This window comes from Mercenaria mercenaria, chromosome 5 (assembly GCF_021730395.1).
Source record: "Mercenaria mercenaria strain notata chromosome 5, MADL_Memer_1, whole genome shotgun sequence".
NCBI classification, from domain to species: domain Eukaryota; kingdom Metazoa; phylum Mollusca; class Bivalvia; order Venerida; family Veneridae; genus Mercenaria; species Mercenaria mercenaria.
Genome location: NC_069365.1, coordinates 15,587,055 through 15,610,148, shown reverse-complemented (window position 1 = coordinate 15,610,148; position 23,094 = coordinate 15,587,055). Strand labels below are relative to the sequence as shown.

Here is a 23,094-nt window from a genome sequence, read left to right as displayed (position 1 = left end):
AGGAGTACACAGCATGTACGCCGCAGGACTCGGGCCAGGAGTACACAGAATGTACGCCGCAGGAGTACACAGCATGTACGCCGCAGGGGTAGTACACCGCAGGCTCATTTGCATGTGAAAAGTGTATGTGCCGCGTACATGCTGCGTACTATTTCCCGCATACTAAATTCCTCTAGCGTACATCCTGTGTACTATGTAGTCCACAGCATGTACGCAGCAAGTAGTACGCGGCAGAGCTCATTTGCATGTCAAAAGTGTACTACAAACGTACTATCGGTGTATGTGCGGTGTATATCCTGCGTACTATTTAAAGCCCTTGATTTCAGTACACATCATGTACGCATCATATACGCTGTATGTACACAGCAAGAGTACGCAGCAGGCCTTTTTCTTCTGTAAGGGGATCTTGGTCTTCACTGGTTGCAAAGGCAGAATCACTTGCCACAAGCAGGCTAAAGGTTAAAATACAAAAACAGCTTTTATTCATAATTTATAAAGAATGATACTGAAGTATCATGGATGCAATAAAATAGCAAGAAATCTACTACTGAAATCATAAAAACAGAGATATCAAAGTAAAATTGTAATCATATATACTCAATGGTTGCAATAAAATAATTTCTTCTAACAGATATCAAATAATTTCTCTAATTTTGTCATTTTCTGGTCCATTAGCAATGATTAAAAATCAATAAATTGTAACAAGTTTTCTTTAATACAAAAAAATGTAAAAATTACGGTAATGTCGATATTTAAATTTTGAAACATTTTACAAAAAGCCAGCACTTATACGTTTAAGGGAACAGTAGTGTCTATTTCATAATGGACTTCCTTTGATGATAAAGGTATTGAATCTTTTAGCACATGAACTTATCGTATGAGTACATAAAGCACCAACAACTGTGTTAAAAAGACATTTTATCCCCACCGCAAACGACTCATAGATTGACATTGCCGATAGCCCTGTGCTTACGTATTGACATATAATTAAAGACAAAAAGTTTGTTTACAAATAATTATCACTCTGATCAATTGTAATAAGCGCTTGATCGGTTCTGATCTGTATCTCTAAGACGTGATAGGGTGACGATGATTTTTCAAAACATGTACAAAAAAGCCCAGTGTTTACGGGTCTTTAAAATTCAATCAGGCCTGCGTAGAGGTATATTCGATACCCTACAAATTTAGATCAACTGATAGAATAGGTCAATGTTTATTATATTTTGTATCAAAGAAAAATCACAGGCCAATCTTTTTATTTTTAAAAATCAAAAGAGAAAACATCGATAGTGACCAAAGCTTAGTACGGCAATTTCTTTCCGTGATGATTTTGAATAGTCGCATCATTTTACCATCTCTCCTTCAATCACGATTTAAAGTCATATCATTAGCTAATTTTGGCGCAATTTGAAATGGTAGTAGTTAAACAAACCATTGAATGTCAGCTGCACTTGAGTGACCATCAACAATTGTGTAATTTTACAAAAGAACACATTCTGAAAAATGGACCATTGCAGCCATTAACAACGGTCATCTGATGTCTGCCATTTTCACCCACTTTAATGACATTTTTGTCAACATTTACCTCTGTGTAGTAACTTTATTAGCCACTTCCTGTAAAACTGAATGCTTACATATGATATTGCTTTAGAAATAAATATTGTTGAAATATTATCATTTTATCATGGAAAGGAAAGATTTATTGAATGTGTGTAAATAATGGCTTAATTACTGGAATTAAAGCAGAAATTTTCACGAGGGTTTAATTTTCGCTATATACGCGAGGCCCCTCAACTCGCAGACATTAATCCTCGCGTAAATATCAACCATTAGTATAATAAAACTCCAGAAAATCTCACCATTACACAAACCTTCCTCAACATAATCAAATAGAAACAGTCATTATTATTATGTTTTGTGTTCTCATAACTAAAGAATAATAAGTATAGATAATTAGAGGTAGAGTAAAACATTCGTACGTTCAAAAGCAATCGATCTTTATGATATACATTGAAAACATACTTGTCTATGGGCACTGCTTAACCATTTTTAGCATTTACTGACATCTAACTCGAAACAAGCAGGATAACTTTTTTTACAATCTTGCTAGTATATAAAACTTCGCTATAAACATACTCAGTAATTTCAAATTCGCTAAATTTTGACCCAGTGAAAATATGTGCTTTTACAGTATGCTACAAAACTTTGATAAAACTACTCTTAACTCCTTAAAATAAATACACAAATTAAGCATGAGAATTCAGTTAAAACAGTGTCATATTCTAATGAGGACAAAATCTGATAACTAGTCAACTATTTTATCTATTCTGTATCTAATGAATAGGCAACTGCCGAAAAAATGATTAAAACAAATTGCATATGGTATTTGATCATTTAGAGAGCTAGCTATTTCTTTAATAATACGATAATATATTGTACTTCCGAAATTCCTTATCTACATTGTCGGAATTGTCTACCATTTCAATATGTAAATAAAATACATAACAAAGCATAAACATTTAACATAGTGCCTCAGAATAATAACTTAGGATAATTTCAAATATTCAAATCTGTCATCATTCATCATAGACAAAAAGATATGTTTATAATTGGTACATGTATTGTTTGAGCGGCAAACATTGATCAGTTATGACTAAACAGAAACTGTCATCGCCAAAAAATCAGAACGATCAGTCAAAGACTTTAGGGAGACACTTCACAGAAACTATCAATTAAAACAAACAGAATCTTAATTGACGCAAGCGTTAAATACAGAATACCAATCACCTGCTTGAATAATCACTAGAAGATTTATGTGTGCATGTATTCAATGTAATAGTTTTTTTGATGAATAAGTTGCGTATTTTTTCTTAAATTAAAAAAGTATCAAAAGTGCTGACAAAATATATGATGATGATGAAAAATGCTGATGATGAAAAATGATATGAGAAAGGTGATTATTTGATTATTTTAAAAAAAGATAATGATGAAGGTGATGATGATGGCAGGGGCATTGATGATGATGATGATGATGATGATTATAATGGTGGTTGTGGCAGTGTTGATGATTATTATGATGATGACAAACAAAGAACTGTGAAACTTACCAAGATGGGAGCCGTTATACATGTTACATCATTTAAGTAACTTTTTCAGTATTTAAAATTATGTGCCCTTATTAACCTTAGATAATCATTTAAATGTCTCATTAGTACCATCATAATAAAACTGTTAGTCACTAATTGTTAACATTTTAGCTTCGCTAGGTAAAATCTTTGATGTAACTCATTTAAATTCATTCTTGCTCATTTAAATTGGTAATTATTTCTCAATAAAAATGTCATTGAGGTATTACACATTTTACGATGTTTGTCTTACATACTAAGCAAACAAATAATTATTTTCTGAATGTAATGCTTAATTTAAAAGTGACAATTGTCTATATTTAACATAGAAAAAGGTTCATACAATTAGTACTTTTAATATTATTTTGTGGGTTAACGTTAGTCCTCAGGAGAGACCTTGCAGTTGTGGCATGACAATACAAACTTAGATGCTTTAATTTCAACTGGCCGATTTCAGCTATCAGATTAACCCTGCAGTACTATATAACACTACAAATGATAAAAGAAATTCTTTTTTCAATCCTTTATTAATCAGATAAGAAAATAAAAACCACAAAAATAATGTCATTTCCTGATTAATATGTATATACACTTATTATTGATCAGTTAACCAAGTACAGTTATTAATCGTAGACATACAGCCGAATAGATTTTCGGTAAGACAATGAATTGCTCTTTATGCGTACATTTATAGTATATGTGCCGTGAGTAATGCTGTAGGTGGATTGAGGAAAAACATATGGTGTATATCCTCATTTACTATAATATATGGAAATATTATTTTTTTCGATAATAATCTTATATTTGACTTTGATGGTTTTCTGGGTAGGGTCGTACTTTTGTGTTTGACACTGTGTTTCTATAAGCCTTCAATAGAGCGGTAAATAACTAATGTTTGGATATCTTTGTCAATGATAAATTTGATATTTTTCAACTTGAATGTTTTCTGCGAAAATTTGTTAAAACGCAACTCCTTGAAAGTCACTGTTACTGAACAAAGTGGTCACTTCCTTTCATAGAAGAAATAGGTTCTAATAAAAAATTCTGAAAGAATCATGATATTATATATTTGACTCCTGTATTATAATGGAAGTGCCTCCTGAAATTCAAATAAAGCAATTATGAAACAAGCAAAACATTTTTTTCATTGTTACCTATAACAACAAAGCAATTGTGATGCCATTTTTCCTGGTCGCTTTGACTTTGTGCTCTTAAAATTGATGTTTTAAGTGCAAAGCTTTTACACTAATTAGTTCCATGTTTGTGATATTCAGTTTGGACATGTCCTGGGGTTTAATACAGACAACTTTACTATAAATCTTCTAACTGCTTTTGATCAATTTTCCAGGAATTTCAATCTGGTGAAAATATAAACATTTGATTCCAGACAATAAAATTCCTACATTTAATACCATTAAGTTCTATGTTGCAGTGTATTATGTCATATTTCAATCTATTTATGAAAATTTACAGTAGTATATTCAGTATGACTTATTTTATAGCAACCAACATGATATGTGAAGTATTAGAACACATAAATCAGTATTTAATATAGCTTAACTTCTTCTATTTTACTGCTGATTAACACAGTTAATTGCATCTCTACATCCAAATTTTACTGTGTGACTAACACTGTTTATAGCATCTCTTCATATTTAAAATTTACTGCATAATTAACACAGTTTGTAGTTTCTTATATATTTTACAGGCAGTAAGAGTTTTTTGCGGATAAATTCTGTCCTGTCCAGAAGTCACTTAATTATTTTTTATTTACTTTTCAGTTTTGCAATTAGTGACCAATAAATTCTAGACTTCTAAATGTCTGAAAAAAACAAATCAGGAGACATGCCCCTTTAAATCTTCCATGTAGCCAACCTGACATGACATAAATTTCATAATAATAACAAGAATTGAATACGACTTAGCAGTGAAAAAATCCTAAAATAGTAAAATCTAAAATCTTATCTGATGATGATAAAAACATGCATAAAATTGCAGATAGCAGCATATCGAAAAAAGCAAAATCATTGAGGTAACTATCAAATAAGTCAAGTACCATTCAAAAAGCACAGCAGAAGTCGAATGTCTCAAGATTTAAGACAACTGAAGATTATGCATGTTTACCCAAACTCTCCTATAAAGAGACAAATATTTACCCAGATATTCTGCCACACAGAAGGCCCCGGATTACTTCCCGACTCGATAACTTCAAAAAACAGGAACTCGCTTATCTCTTTCAAAAGTAACTGTAAACTTTATGCAATTACTTATAAACAGTGGCAGTTGTAAATTAAAACAGTAAGAGACATACATTGAAGCATAGATTGAAGAGCCTCTTTAATTGATTTTATCTTAAATAGGCCACAATATGACAGCTTTTTGGGGTCATTTTTGATGTCAGTTTTATTAGGAGGATTGCAGCTTCTTCATAATTCTTCAGTTGGCAACAGTGTTCCATATTATCAGATACCAGTTGGCACTTGTGAATTTTATTTCTATTAACAATAGTGCATTATTTCGAAACACATGCAGTTTACTATTTACTTGTGTCATTTTCCAGCAGTTTTTCTATTAGGAAATATCTGCGGCGACAGTGATTCCTTTACCAGTATTGCAGCTGGAAACAGCATTTCTATTTAGTTGATATCGGTTGAAATAAACTTAACAAACTGTCATGCGTAAGGCCAGCATTTTTTAATTTTCTGGTTTACGGGAGCGCCGACCCTATTTTTTGACAAAACAAAATAAAAATAAAAGTCATTTTCAGTACTTTTATTTTCATTTTACCCGCCGACCGTCCGTAATTGCTGCTGCCAAAAATAAAAGTTTAACTGTATGGTAGAGGTTTTTAATCTAGATCAGTAGACGCATGAAAAATGGCGGCCTACATGAATGTAAATTGTGTGAAATTAAACTGGGAAAATATACAAGTTTACAGACAATAATCTTTGGAATGAGTTGGCAGAGATAACAAGTGTTGTAAACAAATTGGATCGGAGTAGGAATTACGGCACATAAAGCTCAACATTAGGAGTAATCACCTACGAAAAATGGCCTTCACTATCAAAGCTGTCCAGATGTTGAAAAATCTGGCGTATCACATGTACAAGATTTGTTGTCTGTATATTATAATTGGACAACGATCGAATTCATGTGGGACTGTCAGAAAAATACCACAATTGATAAAAAGGAAAGAAACCAAAGAAATGGCAAAATTGAAGAGCAAAAGTGAGTATCAACTTGCTAAAGATATTTTTTTTAATTAGATTCTACTTTGAAGTTTTGAGAAGAAAAACTTATTAATACCACAATTTTCAGTAGTTATGTTCAAAACGAAGTGCAATTTCAATGTAAAATGACATGCCCCTGCAAATGCTTGACAATGGTAAATGTGATAAAAGATTCAAAGTCAAACTAGTCAAAATAATTGGACAGTCAGATTAATGGTTGTTAAATATTTGTGACGGGCAATCTAATCCAGTGGAGATATTGGCCATATATAAAAGATTATCTCAATATTTCCTAGGATTGAGTTCTAGCCAGGTACTATAACTCAAAAGATAATTATTAAACATGAAACTCCGAGCAATATATTGTCATGTTCACTTAATAAAGTATACCAACAAAATCTGTAAGAAGACCCTTTGAAAGTATATTTGGGACAAACATTCAGACACTATATGCCACATGTGCCTTTGACAATGGGGAACACATAATGACATATCCAGTAATAAATGTTTTTCGGACTCATTACTTATTAATTCCAAGTCCCATCTCAGTGAAGAGTCTTATAAATCTCCGATAATGTTGTCTGAACATCGGCCGATAAGGTTGTTTTGTACTCATTTTAGCTGAACCAAAATTCAGATTGTTTTGGCTTGTCGTACAATATAGGTGGCACTGACAGTCGGCAAAATATAAAACAATATTCAAGCCACTGAAACTTAACCAAAGCAATTTAATTTTAAAGCCAGACTGTGTGCATAATATTTATCAATTCGTAATTTTTCATTTCTAGTATGACAATGCCTGTCTTTTAAGACTCCATCTCCAGCCAATCAATATGCATATATCCAGGATGGAGACCTAAAGTAGTCATTGCATATCCCCATTTTAAAGCAGTTTTTATTCATGTTTAAATAATAAACATTATGCAGTGGTCTTATGATATGATAATGTCGACTGTGGTATATGTATATTTAATAATGAAAAATGTTTCCACAAGTCTATTTTTACTTCAAAATAGCGTGCGAGTGGTGAAATTTCACGTAACAAGGTGGAACATAGTTTTCAGCAATTGTTTATCTTTTTTTCTTTACAAATGGCATTCATTTTCAAAGAGAGACAACTTTTTCTCAAAGATTACTTAAAATAATCGGAAAAAGTTGTTTCCCTTTGAAAATGAATGCCATTTGTACTTAAAATAATCGGGAACAGTTGTCTGCCTTTGAAAATGAATGCCATTTGTAAAGAAATAAAGATAAACAATTGCTGAAAACTGTGTTCCACCTTGTTATGCGAAATTTCACTACTCGCACGCTATTGCAAATGCATCAAAACGAACATGTGTAACAGTTCTTTGAAAATGGTGAGTTTTTAAAGGCGTTTAACTGTCCGGAAGTGGAGCCCCTTTAGGCAGCCCTTTTCCAGAATTCAATGTTTATATCAGTATACTGACACTTGTTTCGTAAAGTAATATACATGTTTTACATGCTGTTCAATTTTCATGTCAAACAACTCTTTCTTTCTATGATTTGGTGTTGTTTGATTTTTGTTTCTCAAGGCCTCCATCGAAACCTTAATTTCAGATCACTTTTACTGAATTTATTTCTAATCATTTTTACTTGAAATCAGTTCAAATCCACTTTTGCACAACCAAACTCATTTTTTTTCAGGGACCATTTCCGAGTCGACCATCACCGTTGAACGATATGCCAGAGGAGATGGAGGATGCAACAAATGGCCAACACAGCATTTTACGTACCCAACAATACAGCCAGTTATCATCACAGGCAAAATACCTTGATCACACAGACGGCTCATTGGTATGTTTGGCTTTTTAAAATGTTTTTCTTTTCCTTTACATGTTTTGCTATTTGTAGGAACATGATTAACAAGTAGTTACTGTAGATTTAGTTATTTTTGCGCCATTTTTTTCTCGCAGTTTGATAGTCCACAGTTATATTCATGTTCTGGAGCTAAACTATTCACTTCTGTTTTGAAAGAATTGAAAACAAAATGTTCTCAGATATAAATAGTCGCTGTGTGTTTTTTTTAACATCTAAAGATACTCAAAATCATGTGAAATGATGAACAACAAAAAGAGTCTACATAGTGCAGTCGGGAGTTTAATGTATAAACTTTAAAGGTGAAATTGAAAACTATAATCTCTGTGAAAACATCGAAAAATTGTTAAGATTTTAGAGATATGGTAAATCTATATGTTAACTTCATGAGTATGTGCAGCCTGTTTTGATATCCTATCCCCTGTTACTGTAATTAATTGTTGAATTAAGGAGTTCCTTTTCATGAGTTTTTGTAACTTTCTAGTATTATTTTGCATCATATTCAAACAAATAGAAATGTACACCTAAATGGAGAAAAGATACACTGTTGACTATTGTATTTTAAATTTCATTTCATGATAATTACTTGAGATTTTTCTTAAACGATATTTGAAAATCATTACGACTTATTGTGGTTTATTAAGAATGAAGTAGTACTATAAAACTGTATTTAACAGATTTGGGTATAGTCTCCGATTGTCTACTTTCATAAACAGAAATTGCGGCCAAATTTTCGAAAACCAAAGGTAAAAACTGTGCTTTAAGTTAACAGTGAAGAGAGAATTGTAGTTATAAAATGTATAGAAAGGTGCAGGTTCATGTTGGGTATTTCTGTGTATGAATATATTGTAAATCCGACTTCTGAGTGAACTTCGGATCCTGTAGAATGTTGTAAACCTAACATAAACCATTTTAAGAAAGGCAAGAAGTTAACACACTATACATTCATAAATGAGCTTATAGCGGTTGCTTTAACCTTATAAGGCAAACCTGTATATAAAGACCACTGTTGGGAGAGACACAAAAATGGACATTATTTGTAGGTGGTTTTTAGTAAGAAGTGGTCTGTAAGTACAGGTTTGTCTGTATAGGCATTGTGGGTAAATATATTTTTGAAAAAGGAAAGATGGTGAGAGTTTTTACTGTTTCAGAAATGCTTCCCTTAAAATTTAACTGTTTGATTATCTATAAATAAAATGGTATTCACAGTTTCTAGGTAACAGGTTTGTGACCTAACCATACTGTCGAAGGTTATCTTGACTTCTGATAATTCTTGACTCCCCTACTTGACTAATGTAAATGTTACCTTGATAACTCTGTTTAACTTTTGAGTTAAAGTTTTTGCTTTGGATGGAAAAAAAGTTATGTTACAAAAAATATTATCTAAATGAGTTTAAAAATGCTAATGTTTCCATGCTGTTGTGCAGGGCGTATCAAGTATAATTGTCTCACTGGTGACAATACTAAGAAAAAGTTAACCAGTAATTCCAACAGTCAGCTGAACCTCATAATTAATCTAATCATCTTTAGGAACATTTTATGCACAAGTTGTGCCAGTTATGCAGTTAATATGACTTTGATATTTTTATTGCTGCGATCAAGTCACACTTGTACTGTTCAGTAAGTTTAACAAAGAGATAATAATTCATTTATCGTTGCAGAACGTGAGTCATCAGCGTGAGGACAGTCACAGTGAGACCTCAGGAGAGACCGCAACGAGTCATGACAGTGGCAAGGGAGGCAGCGTAGAGGGAGATAATCATGGTATATAAATAAACAATTTTGTCACAGATTTTGTTCTCAACTTCTATATAATAATTGTCACAACGCAAAAAGTGGATAACTGCATAAACATAAAGAAACACTTATTCACTTCTACCACTGAGGTTACAATTAATATGCATCTGTATCCTCCTGGCTTCAGAGGCTTAAAAAATTTAGTTACGATACCAGTCTTAGAGTTGACAGGGGATTGCTCTCAGACAACCAGTCAGAAACTAAAATTTTGAGTGGACTGCTTAATGTATTTTTTTATTAAATGACTAAGTTTGTGGTTAAAAGGCTAAAAAGATACCTCTTATCAGAATTTTAAAGTGGTTGAAGTGTTCAGTCAATCCCTTTGTTTAACTGAAAGCACGAAAAGATATTTTTTATTATTTGATTTATTTAATTGTGATAATGTATGTCATATAACAAGATACAAATGAAGCATAGCATTTGATCACACAAAGTTCATTATAGTCTCCTTATAATTTAATAGTAACAGAAGATGTACCAGAAAACAAACAGTATTGCTTTACACATTATTAAGTGCATTTTACAAATTTAGTGACATATATATGAAAATTTTACAACTTCTTTCAAATGGGATCTGCCATAATTAAATATATGAGGAATGTATTAAAAAAAAATTACCAGCTGTTTTTATGCCCCCGAAGGGAGGCATATAGTTTTTGAACCGTCTTCTGTCGGTCTGTGCGCAATTTTCGTGTCCGGTCCATATCTTTGTCATTGATGGATGGATTTTCAAATAACTTGGCATGAATGTGTACCACAGTAAGACAACGTGTCGCGCGCAAGACCCAGGTCCGTAGCTCAAAGGTTAAGGTCACACTTAGACATTACAGGATAGTGCATTGATGGGCGTGTCCGGTCCATATCTTTGTCATGGATGGATGGATTTTCAAATAACTTGGCATAGTGTGTTACCACAGTAAGACGATGTGTCGCGCGCAAGACCAGGTCCGTAGCTCAAGAGTCAAGGTCACACTTAGACGTTAAAGGATAGTGCATTGATAGGCGTGTCCGGTCCATATCTTTGTCATCGATGGATGGATTTTCAAATAACTTGGCATGAATGTGTACCACAGTAAGACGATGTGTCGCGCGCAAGTACCCAGGTCTGTAGTCAGAGGTCAAGATCACACTTAGACGTTAAAGGTATAGTGCATTGATGGGCGTGCCGGTCCATATCTTGTCATCGATGGATGGATTTTCAAATAACTTGGCATATGTGTACACAGTAAGAAACGTGTCACACGCAAGACCCAGATCGTAGCTCAAAGGTCAAGGTCACCTTAGACGTTAAAAGGTCATTTTTCATGATAGTGCATTGATGGGCGTTGTCTGGTCCATATCTTTGTCATTCATGCATGGATTTTAAATAATATGCATGAATGTGTGAACAGTAAAGACGACTTGTCGGCGCATGACCAGCCCATAGGTCAAAGGTCTAAACTCTAACATCAGCCATAACTATTCATTCAAAGTGCCATCGGGGGCATGTGTCATCCTATGGAGACAGCTCTTGTTTCATCTTAATTAACATAGTATCCCAAATTAACAATATCCAAAAGGTCTGAAATAGAAAAAAGGTATTAGAAATTGAAAGGATTTATTTTCTTTCAGTTTAATTGCAAAAAAGTCTATGTTTGAATTGTTGAGAATTTAAAACTTCAGTCATGATGATACATGAATTATGGTAGGAAATAATACATATTCTAATGTTACCTAATTTTTATGATGAATTGTTATAGATGATCGACTTTATGCTCATAATAACTGCTTTAACATCATTACAGGTTAATAAATGATGATAAATTTTGTATAAAATTTGATTTATATAGGAACTTTTTATGTAGGTTATAAAATCTGTATTAAGTAGAACAACATAAACTTTATATATATATATCAAAAGCACTTTTCAAATCTATAAAGGCAAAGAAAAGTTTCTTATTCTAGCCACATAACAAATCACATTGTAAATGATAGAGGCACTTGAAATGTTGATTTTTTCAATAGTGATTACCATATAAAATGTTTGCATACTAGTTATCATTTGAGATTTTCCGTAATATCTATCATTTATTCTTTTATATTTTCAGATGTACAGCTTCATATCGAGACACTGAACCCATCCGCCTACCTCATCCGCCAAGATGGGCGACCTACACACGGTTCATACAGACATCCAAAACCCTCATCACCAGTGAAAAACATTCCGCCAAGTACTTTACCATTGCCATACAAAAACACAGACTTAAAACCTAAATCCGCATTTAATGACAATAATTTCCACATAACACATCCTAGTCACCGGAATAGTCAAAATAGAAATCGGTGTCCACAGCTTGACTCTACCGGAAGTTATCCGGATTCTGACTACATTAGTTTAAGCTCAAATCATAATTACAGTCAAGGGAATATAAATCCTTATAGAGACTCAAAATATAACTATAGTTCTCATAATATTAATCAGTTACAACCGCCGATACAGAATAGAGGCTATTATAATCAAGGATACGGACATTATCCGACGTATCGTAGCAATAGTACGAGAGACGATGATGACACTACAACGACATCTGGAAGTTATACGATAAATCATGAAGATCTTGACGATGATATTGCAGCAGCGCAATATCAAGTATCGCAAGTTGTGTGATCATGTGACTTAAAACGTGCTTAAAATGCATTTGTTTTACCTCAAAGTGCCAAATTTTACTTGTTAAACTGAAACACTCATAGTGTTCAAACTCAGCTGATGTCAAATACAGTTCATAGTGTAATTATGTCAATGTATAATCATTCAACATTCCGAATTTGAAAACTATTAATGAAATGACATTGAAGACAGAAGTGACAAACTCTGTAATGGCCCTGTTTCTTGGAGATTTGGAGATGTGCAGACATCTTGATGAAGATAATGGGTGTATAGAAGACACAGAACGAAGGATAAGAAACTTGGAACCTAACTGTTGGCCATTTACATTGGAAACAAATGTAAGCATCTTATAGCTCACATTGAAATTTGAAAGTAATAAATAGAGTATATTTTTTTTATTGTTATTTCATATATTTCACGGAGAAATGAAACTATGTTTATATTATATTTTAGTTATCACATTGTGTGAAAATATGAAAATTGTCTTGATTCAAAGTGAATACTTACAAAGAAATAATCAAACTTTATTTTTATTTTATGATACATGCTGAAAACCAAGTAATAAAATTTTTAAAAAGATATATATTCACAGTGTGAGTGATATGAATGAATTGTTCGCTGGTATAACCAGTATTTCACCAGTTGGCACAACAGTATTTTGAGATACTTGGTAGAAAATTGATCATATTGCATGCTGTATTGTAGATTTTGTGTTAGTGGGGTTTGGTGATTTGAAATAATCATGAAATCTTTTGGTTTCTTCTGTACTGTTGCATTTTAAGTTTTTGTCTTCGTCACCATTTTTAGTCAACTATAATTTCTTTGATATTGTTATTGCAGAATCCAGCTCTGGTATATGGATGGCAAGACAAGAAAGATGGTCTAGTGGATTGTATAAGATCTGATCTTCAAAATACTCTGGACAATAGAAACTATCACAAAATATTGTGTTTTTCTGGACATATATCATATTCCAAATATATACATTACTTACCATGCTTTAACCTTAATAACATTGGTTTGATTTTTTATGGATTTCAACATAGTATAAGATACATTTACATAATATGTTTAAGCAAAATGCTGTGAAAAAGTTGTGTGAAGATAAATTTCATCTTCAAGTCTTTATTTAAGTATCATGTATTCCAGGTTATGAAAAAAAAAGATATTTCATCAAGAATTGCATGTTATAAGTAAATTAAATTCCTACCTTCAACATTGCTGATAACATTTCTTGATAAAAATAAAATATCATACTTATTATGCAGATTTCACTATTTTGTACAAACAGAAAATTATTTTTGTGATGCGCACCTTGTTACATTTTATGATCTCAAAATTCGTTTTGATGCATATGGCTGCCCCATTATGCACTCATTGTTAAATTTGGAATGTCATTAATTTCTATTTTTATATTCTGGAAGCTGTCTTTTAGCATAATCAGTAGATCATGTGTTCAAATTTTTAACCAATCAAAATTCATGTTTAGTGTCTGGGTACCAGGTGCTTTTTGTATGTAGAAACAGAGGTTTTCATTAGTTGGTTAATGTCCTAACTTTTTTGTTAAATGTGATACTGTTGTTTGTATTGTCAGATTTCAACCATATGGTCGTTCTCGGAGATACCTGGAAAATGGATGTTTTATGCAGATTTATTTAATCCAATCTTTTTGCGCTGATTTCAGTAAAATTTATTGAAAGTTATGGACATTATCTTTTAGAAGTCCTATTGATATGTTATTACAGTACCAAGGTTATTATTTTTAAAATCCCCCATATCGGACAAAAGTAATGGTAAGAAATTTGAGAAGAAAATAAGTGTCTTTGATATGTGATGTGTATTAATCAACATGCTTTAAAGTTAAACATACAGTGCTACAATGACTTGCAGATATTGATATACACTTACATGTACATGTATAATTATATTTTCGTCTGAAAATAAGGCTGGACCAGGGATCTTTTTGAGAGAATTTTTTAGCTTTATTTTAAAGATTTTTGTTAGGGCTTTATTTTGAAGCTTTTTGTGAGAGCTTTAAAACTTTTGGTGAGAGCTTTGTTTAGAGCATTATTTAAAAGCTTTATCATGCGGAGCTTTCTTTACCACGAACATTCCATGTATGAAATATTAAGTTGTTATATGTATTTGTACATAATAATTGTTATATGTGATAAAAAAAACATTGAAAAAATAGAATTATGTTAAAAAGAATAAAAATGTGAAAATTTAACTTTTTTTTCGTTTTTCTTCATTTTATGATATATTAGAGACATGAAAGTTGATTACAAGAATTCAAGAGGAATCTGTGAAAATATCACGAATGTGTGTCACAGGCAAATACTGACTACTTAACTGTTCCCCTTTCCCAGCTCCCTTATTCTTTATGTATAGCCATTACAACTTCATACGTTTTCCACAATGGTAAGGATTTCTTTACGATTCTTGACCACACAAATGTATAGGCGCTTCCATAGTCTAAAGGTCTCTGAAGCTGGGTCTACCTGATAACTGTCACGTGATTAGAAAATAAACTTCTGTGTCCGCCACCCACCACCCCACTCGGTTTACTACATTTCTTGTAAGATTTCAAATGGACACGGATTTACCTATGATCATTATTCCGATGATAGAAATGATGTCTGAGAAGCTGCGACTACCTGATGACCGTCACAAGATTAGAGACGGAATTCAAAAATACTTGTATATTTTTGGGAAATCTATTAATACAGATTTACACATCATGCTATTGTTCCAATCAAAGGAACGCTTGTTGAAATTTAGATAAGCATTGGCGACAATGGAAATAAGTGAACGTGATAAAATATCAAAAGAAGTATCTTGTAGAAGTTAACGTTACTTTCATAAGGTGACTGGTGGCATTTCTACTGTTCAGCATATTACAAAGAAGTTGAAAGAACCCGGCAGAAAGTTTCTGTGATGCTTGTATCGCCATTTTCATACTTTTGTGAGCCACTGTGAAAATTGAAACTGAACATGTAGCCGGAAACCAATTCAGTTCTAACAAAGAAATCTTTATTTCTGTGTATCTATTTAATGGTAGAATAAAATAGCCAAGCTCCCTGGCTGCACGGTTATTCTTTTAATACTGCAAATATTTTAGGCTCGAAATTTTTATCTGACGGCTAAATAATACGGAACCAGGAGCAACAATAGAATCAATACAGAAACAACCTGCTGGAGTTGCTTCGACTGTTAATGAAGACAACTTGCCTATTATATGAGGAATATGACAACAAACATAAGGATGGGAGCCAGTCTAAGAAAATAAGTCATACCCGTCGTAAAATTTGTACATCTAAAGTTGACCGCCCTTCTAGCCATTGCCCTTTCAGTTTCTGTATCACTGTACTAGTATTTGTTACCGTCAATTAAAGTCGGAATGTTGTCATTTAGTAGTCTTATATTTACTCAAATAACTATACTTCATGACTGTAAAATCCCACAGTGACCGACAATGTTTATTTTATTCTCTCACCACTACCACGCGGGACAAAATGACCAGTTAGATAAAAAAGAATAAATGACTTGAAAGGGCAGTCTAATTTTGACGAAGGGTGGTTTGTCCAAAGAAAATCAAAAATGCTAAAAAGAGGCGACCGACAATGTTTATTAGCTCCGTTAACAAATATGTATGAGATCAACTTCTCATTACCTTCCTGCAAAGACTATATAGTACCTGTCTTACTTGACAATTTTCCTGTTGCCGTGACAACATGTATTACAAAATTTCTGGCAGTGGTTGATTTCAAGTTAGGCCACTGATGTACGCCTTTTTGAATCATGTAGGTTCCATATGCCCATCATTTCGTCTCGGCAAGTTGCAAGGTCGTGGTATTATAAAACTGTATTTGGAGAACAGATGCTGGAGTTTAAGAAACCGATCTAAATAGGGTGGTCAGGTAATAATGTATTGGGATAATATATTATACACTTACTGAATTGCTTTCCCATCAATAGTGAAGGTCCGAACGACTGAGAGGCAATAAGTATTACCAATGACCGGCAAGTCACTTAAACAGCGCGGCACCCGAAACATTTAGACCTTTCAACAGCACAAACTATGGATCGGCGATTTATATTATAAGGAGCTACTAGTATGTAATAGTAAAAGAAATGTAAATAGGAGACCTATATCAAAATTAACACCTGACTGAGTGTTTCTCCTCCAGCTCTCCGGTGCGTGCACGTCGCAAGAAGGCACGATGCAGTAGGTCATAACTATATTAGAGTGCAACCGTCGATGTCCTTACTGAAACCCGGAGTATGATCCCAAAATAAGACTGCCTACTAGCTGATGTCATGACGACCTCTAGAGAAGCCTTCCAGATCCTACGTTAAACGTGGGGTATCGATCGGCATCACCATCTCCACAAAAGCCAGTTGTAAGGGCGACTTGCTTACATCCTTTGTATTGTCATTTGGTAACATATATATAACGTTAAGGTCTCAATGGCGCTGTACTATGACCTGCACATGATTAGTTGTTTCTGAACATAACTTAATTTTATACACAAAACACCCAATTTAGTCATTTTTATCTTCTTTTTTTTCCTTCTTTTTTTGCAGAAAAGTGACTTCCCACGGACTGCGTAACAATTGAGAGCGTAACCTTTAACTTTAAGACTTCTCTGAAGGAGTCATGTATTAAAGGAGTAAGAATCTTTCTATTTGTTTTAAACAGACTAAATAATTATGATCGAAAGGACGAATTGTGTACCACTCTTGTCAATTAAAATGTCAATTGTTTAAAAATAACCTTTTTTTTGTTTCTTGAACGAAGAATGCATGTTAGGTTTCAAGCACGCTTCTCATGTGACCCAAACATGACGAAGGGATAGTCACGGTCCTGTTTAAAGAGGACCATTTTCAGTCTTCGGATGGTACACCGTGACCGCAATAACAATAAACACATTGACATTTGTAGTTCTTCACAAGTTACGTAAGGATAGCCCCTGGCCTTGTCGTAACACCAGTGTTACGATAGATAAATTACACCATAGCCACGGTGGTCAAAACTGACCACAGGTATTATCTTGCAATTAAAAATTTAATGAATTTTAAATTAGAACGTGTCTGTTTATTCTAATGTAGTTAAAATTTAGTTCGATTTGATATAGACTTAAATAGCGCAATGACCTGGAAGGTTTTATTTAGTATTAAAACGGAATTTATCCATGTGCCTTTAGTATACTATTTTCTTTCTCATGTCAGTTAAGCTGAAAATGTGTACTTTCAAAGAAATGTACCATACATAAATATTGCGAAGACACATCTGCCAAAAACTTTTTTCCATCATCAGCTTTAGATTTCCCCTCATCCCCTATCTCCTACCCCGCCTTCACCAAAATTGTTACAACATAAAAATAGTGCCTAATGTCCAAGTTAGTCAAATATGTATCCTTGAAATTTTGATGAGTTAAGATAAAAAAGAAATGCTGAATGTGACTTATTTAAACACAGGTTTAAGATTCATTCAGTCCCTGTCTCCCTATATGATGAATTTTGTTAAATGAAAACACCGGCTGCCGCTCGACAAGAACCTCCGACCCCCGACCATCGCAGGCCAGATGTCTTCCTCTTGTGAAAAATTCGACATCAACGAACAGCGGCGAGAGGCAAGTGATCTTGAAGTCGGCATAACAATTCTCGCATAAAACGATGGGATCCTCAGATTTTTAAAGGTCAAGCATATCAGTTGCGCTAGTTTATCTAGTCCGTTTTTAATCTATGCAATTTAATTTGTACATTAATCCATTTCTTGTTTTCATCCTTTTAGTATGATTAACAGAGAAAGTTTCTTTCACTCGTCTATTTGTTTTAGATTATAGCGGTCAGATAGCGCGAGTCATGTAGTCGCCAGTCTCCGAGAGATGGCGCTATTCTGGTACACGGTGCTGGGTGTTTGTACTCCATTGTTTCTGTGCTAGGTAATGAGGATTTAATGAGAGACAACGTAAATATTTTGTGATAATAATTATAAACAGGACATGAATTAATGAGGCGACTTGTGAAGTAACAGCGTTGTTTTGGAGTAAATCTCGGGAAGGACCGTCCTTGAGTCAACTATAGGAAATGTTTTATGATATAGTCTGTAATAATTATCACGTACTCATTTTGAGTCAGATGTTACTTTACAACAAGTATCCATATCTGGATAAAATCTGTGGCGAACAGAAGAAATACTCTACAACTTTCACTTATACATATACGTTTCGGCAAAATCACACAAATTGCGTTATTAGCCATTCATTGAAAACAAATATTTGTTAGATATAAAATATTCAATGTTTTGCAGTTATCGATAATTAATCAAGGCATACTGACGGTCGACGTGTGCCTTGAATCCCTAGATGTGTGATGCACGTCCCTTGGTCACGATATCTTATACTAACCCTTGATGGCCCTTTGTCGGCGATCCTTTTGTATCATACCCGCAGGGTGGCCGATATCTCTCCGTAGATGAAGGCGTACTTGAAATTTCACCTGTCCAGTTATGTAACATTCGGGGATATGATGTCCTAATGATGACTGATGTGAAGGTTTTACTGCAAGCACGTTTAGTCAGACCCTTACAGAGTCCTGTGTTTGAGTAAAATCAACTCGCATGCATTTTCTTGGCTTACTTCGATAGAGGATGAAGTTATCTTTCGGCCTAGCTCGACATAACTTTATACTTGATTATTGTGTTTGCGAAAGTTGTGAAGAATACTAGAATTTATTTTGTTGACAAGTCTAAAGTCTTTTTTTTTTTTAAATAATTATGTTATAAGATGGGGGTACAACATTATGTCCAAATCGAGGTTCGAACTCACATCACCATGGTGATCCAAGGCTGCCAGGGACTTATACACAATGCCACCGTTCCTCTTTAATTTGATATCATAATACTGTTTTAATAGTACAGTTAAACAGAAATTGCAGTAGACACTGGTCTTTAGCCGCGTGTAATGAAATTGTCGTTAATATCCATTGTCTACAGAGGCAATACCACTTAAATGAAAACCAATCATCAAATGTTGCCTGTGATTGCAACAGCACCAGGGCATGACCTTGGTTCGATCAACGTCCGTATGACTGTCCGAAGGCTTTTCAACCAATCAGCAATATGTGTCAACAAGGTTACAACTTCAAAGAAACGTTTCGTCCACTAAACGATTCTGTACAATAGCCCTTTACGTCGGAGCGCGGATAATGCAAAAATCATTGGAAAAGCCGCTCTGCTGGGCACTGCAAATTTAATGAAGAGTTTAACTGGACACGTTGTAGAAAAGAAGATTTATTGGTCAGTTTATTGAAATTCATGATGCTTTTGTAGCGCTGGAAGTTGATTAATAACCATTTTGCTGTAAACGAAACCCTGCGTCAGGAAATTATGATATATGCATCCTGGCACGCCACATGCATAGCCGATCACGTGATGTTACAATTGCAAAAAGGATGAAGACTGTTATCTATTTCTATTTTCTAAAAAATTAAAAAAAAAACGGTCTCAAACGATATTGCAATGTCGATTTTAGGTAGGCCAACATGCCAGTCAAGCGATAATTAAAGAGGTTACACACGTTTGTATGAAATGTTCTGAAATAATTACAAAAATATTAGGCCAATCTATGAAATAATAATAAATAATAATAAATATATTAGAGGAGAAATTAGATGTGTTGTATTTCTTTTTGACTCAAAGAGTTACAAAATATATCAGCTTTCCCCCTTAGTTTCAATTCTCAGGCTCTGAGCGCTGCTCTGTCCGTTTTAGCACGGGCGGCACGTGCTTATTTCCGGTTTAAACATGATGCCTCAAGATCCACAGACCTTTCATTACATATTATTTGGGCTCCGCTGAATCCATTTACGGGTGTCAAGGAAATGAAAGCAAAACAAGATAAAATGAAATGCGAGGGAAGTCGAGGAGAAAATGATACCCTGTCAAATGCTTAATGATGGATATTTCTTTACAAAATATTATTTTATGAAGACAATTTGGTATTGTTCCGAACAAATAAAACACTAGTTTTTCCAAATAAGGGCAGCGGTTCCACAATTTTACGGGCATTATCGCGGACGTCAGTCAACTGATATGGTCAACGAACGAAAGGAAGCTAGAATTAAAAAAACAGCATACCGACTCAGATTTGAACTGGTAAATTATAAACGAACTGGCTAGCCTATCACACTATAGTTTCCAAGTATGGGCAAATGTTTCAAAATCGCAAACGTGAGTCTGATGATAGGCTGTGTCAGTGACCGTCAACAAATGAATTTAAAGTAAAATGTCACGAAAACAAGCGACTGATATGGTTAGATTAAAAAAAAAGAAATCTAACATTTTAAAATGGCGTATAAACAAACTTCTGAAATTTGATTTTAAAGTGTCTTTTTTTTGCCATTACCTTGTTGCTGATGTTTCTGTGAAAGCTAAAATTCTGCGTTTCACAGGCGCAGTAGTCATGCAAAATTTTGTCTGACAAATAGTTTGGTATTTGATCTAATTTGAAGCCTTGTAGACAAATATAAATTGACTAGCAATATATATATAACTTGAGTAGTTAAACTGGTCGTCTAGTATGTTGGGGGTGTATAATGTTTAGGCAAGCTTACTGTCGCTGAATGGCTGCTTTTTAATTTCTGACTTTTGCAGTTTGACCGTCACAATATAAAACAAACTGTATACGTCGGATTAGTTCGACTATATAAGGTTTAATCGATTGAAAGCTGAAGCGGTTCGAGTGCTGGAACTTTAAGCCACTGCAAACGTATTTTACATATACAGTATACCAATTTTAAGACGTTTTCGCATGTTCTTCATATGTTACATGTCTTTCGATATTAAAGATCAAAAACATTTCTGCATGTTTATTTAACAATGACATGTGCACGTTATACACATCAGTATGACGGACAGTTTGATGCTGGCGAGATGGCAAGTTCGACATGTCCAATTAGGATTAAGATAAACAAACTGTCTATTTTACCCATACTATAAGTGTATCTAAATCTGACAGCGGTAATGGCACAATACATAATTTTACCATTGTGAAAACAGTAAATTGATTAACAATTGATTTACAAAACCACTTATTTAGTGTGTAAATGTAGAAAAAAAACTACAAAAAGCGTAAGTCTAGCAATTAGAAACGGATACAGAATAGAATGAATATTCTGTACATTATAACATACATATAAAATGTCTACTCAAATAATATTTATATGTGACATTTTATATTTCGTGGGAATTTCAAAACAGGAAAAAATGGAGGCATGTCCCCCTTTAAGGTCATATTAGATATTAGTTTATGGCTTTGCTATCCTAGTAAAAATATGGTATTGTTGAGTATGCAATGATGACTACTAGTATCAATGTGAAAATTGACGCGTTTGTTTCTTTTGATTAAAAAACAAGTTAATGTCCATAGTTTGGTTGACTGTAAGCCTTGAGTGTGTAAGAAGAACAGGGCACAAGTACTAAACGATGTGATGCCAGATCATTACAGTAACTGCAGTTTCCCACAAGAAAACGACAACATAATTCGAAAAATTACCGCTATTTGCAGTTCACATATCTAGGTAAAAGTTTTATTGCATTTAAATAGCGGGATTCAGTATGTACTGTGCTTTTACTGTGATTTAATAAGTATAATACTTGTGTTGGACTTTCGCTATTAATCAGACATCATTGCAGATGAATAAAAACATTTTGATAATTATCGTTTACAATTTAGAGTTACTCTTCCGTTCTGTATACTACCTCGAAGGTATTTTATGTAGAAGCTTTTTATGGTTGTAAAATAGAAAAAGTAAGAAATACTTCTTTTCAGTCAAAAAAATTAACGCGTCCTAGGAATGTCTAATCTATCTAAGGGAGATAACAATCACAGAGGAAAATAAAATGGTAGACATTGTTTCTTTTTTCTTGTTGGCTACTAAATTTTGTCACAGTATGAAACTAATTCCCTCTAAAGTATAAAATGATTATCTAAAGGTATATACGCTTGGAGTCAAGGAACATAATTAAAAGACTGCATACAAGTATCTCAAGACAAGGGCCGCGCAGCAAGGACTGCATGAAAGTATCTAAAGACAAGGGTCACATGACACGACAAGGCTTTGAAATACGAAAGTATCTCACGACAAGTGCTGCACAGCAAGGGCTGCACGAAAGTATCTCACGACAAGTGCTGCACAGCAAGGGCTGCATGAAAGTATCTCACGACAAGGGTTTCAAATATGGCAACGGCTGCGTGAAAGTACGCCGTGGCAAGGGGTGCACAGCATAGGCTGCATGAAAGTATGTAGCGACAAAGGCTGCATGAAAGTTTGTTTTGTCAAGGACTGAATGAAATTATCTCACGACAAGTGCTGCACAGTAAAGGTCTGCATGGAAGTATCTCACGACAAGGACTGCATGAAACTTCTTTTGACAAGGGCTTCATGAAAGAGT

The 23,094-nt window shown here is 33.8% G+C and overlaps 1 protein-coding gene across 5 annotated transcripts in view; it reads left to right on the top strand.

The window, feature by feature from the left end:
- Positions 1-14,865, top strand: part of LOC123556536 (protocadherin alpha-11-like) — a 31,934-nt gene extending 17,069 nt beyond the window's left edge. For 3 of the 5 annotated variants that reach the window (XM_045347312.2, XM_053542768.1, XM_053542767.1), the window contains exons 3-7: positions 8,021-8,170; positions 8,908-8,937; positions 9,853-9,955; positions 12,076-12,973; positions 13,476-14,865. In XM_045347312.2, the coding sequence (XP_045203247.2) occupies positions 8,021-8,170; positions 8,908-8,937; positions 9,853-9,955; positions 12,076-12,635 (843 nt within the window). In that variant the 3' untranslated portion in view covers positions 12,636-12,973; positions 13,476-14,865. Of the gene's footprint in view, positions 1-8,020; positions 8,171-8,868; positions 8,938-9,852; positions 9,956-12,075; positions 12,974-13,475 lie in introns of those variants that run through there. The other 2 variants (XM_045347314.2, XM_045347315.2) reach the window with 2 other exon arrangements.
- The last annotated feature ends 8,229 nt before the right edge of the window (positions 14,866-23,094 follow it).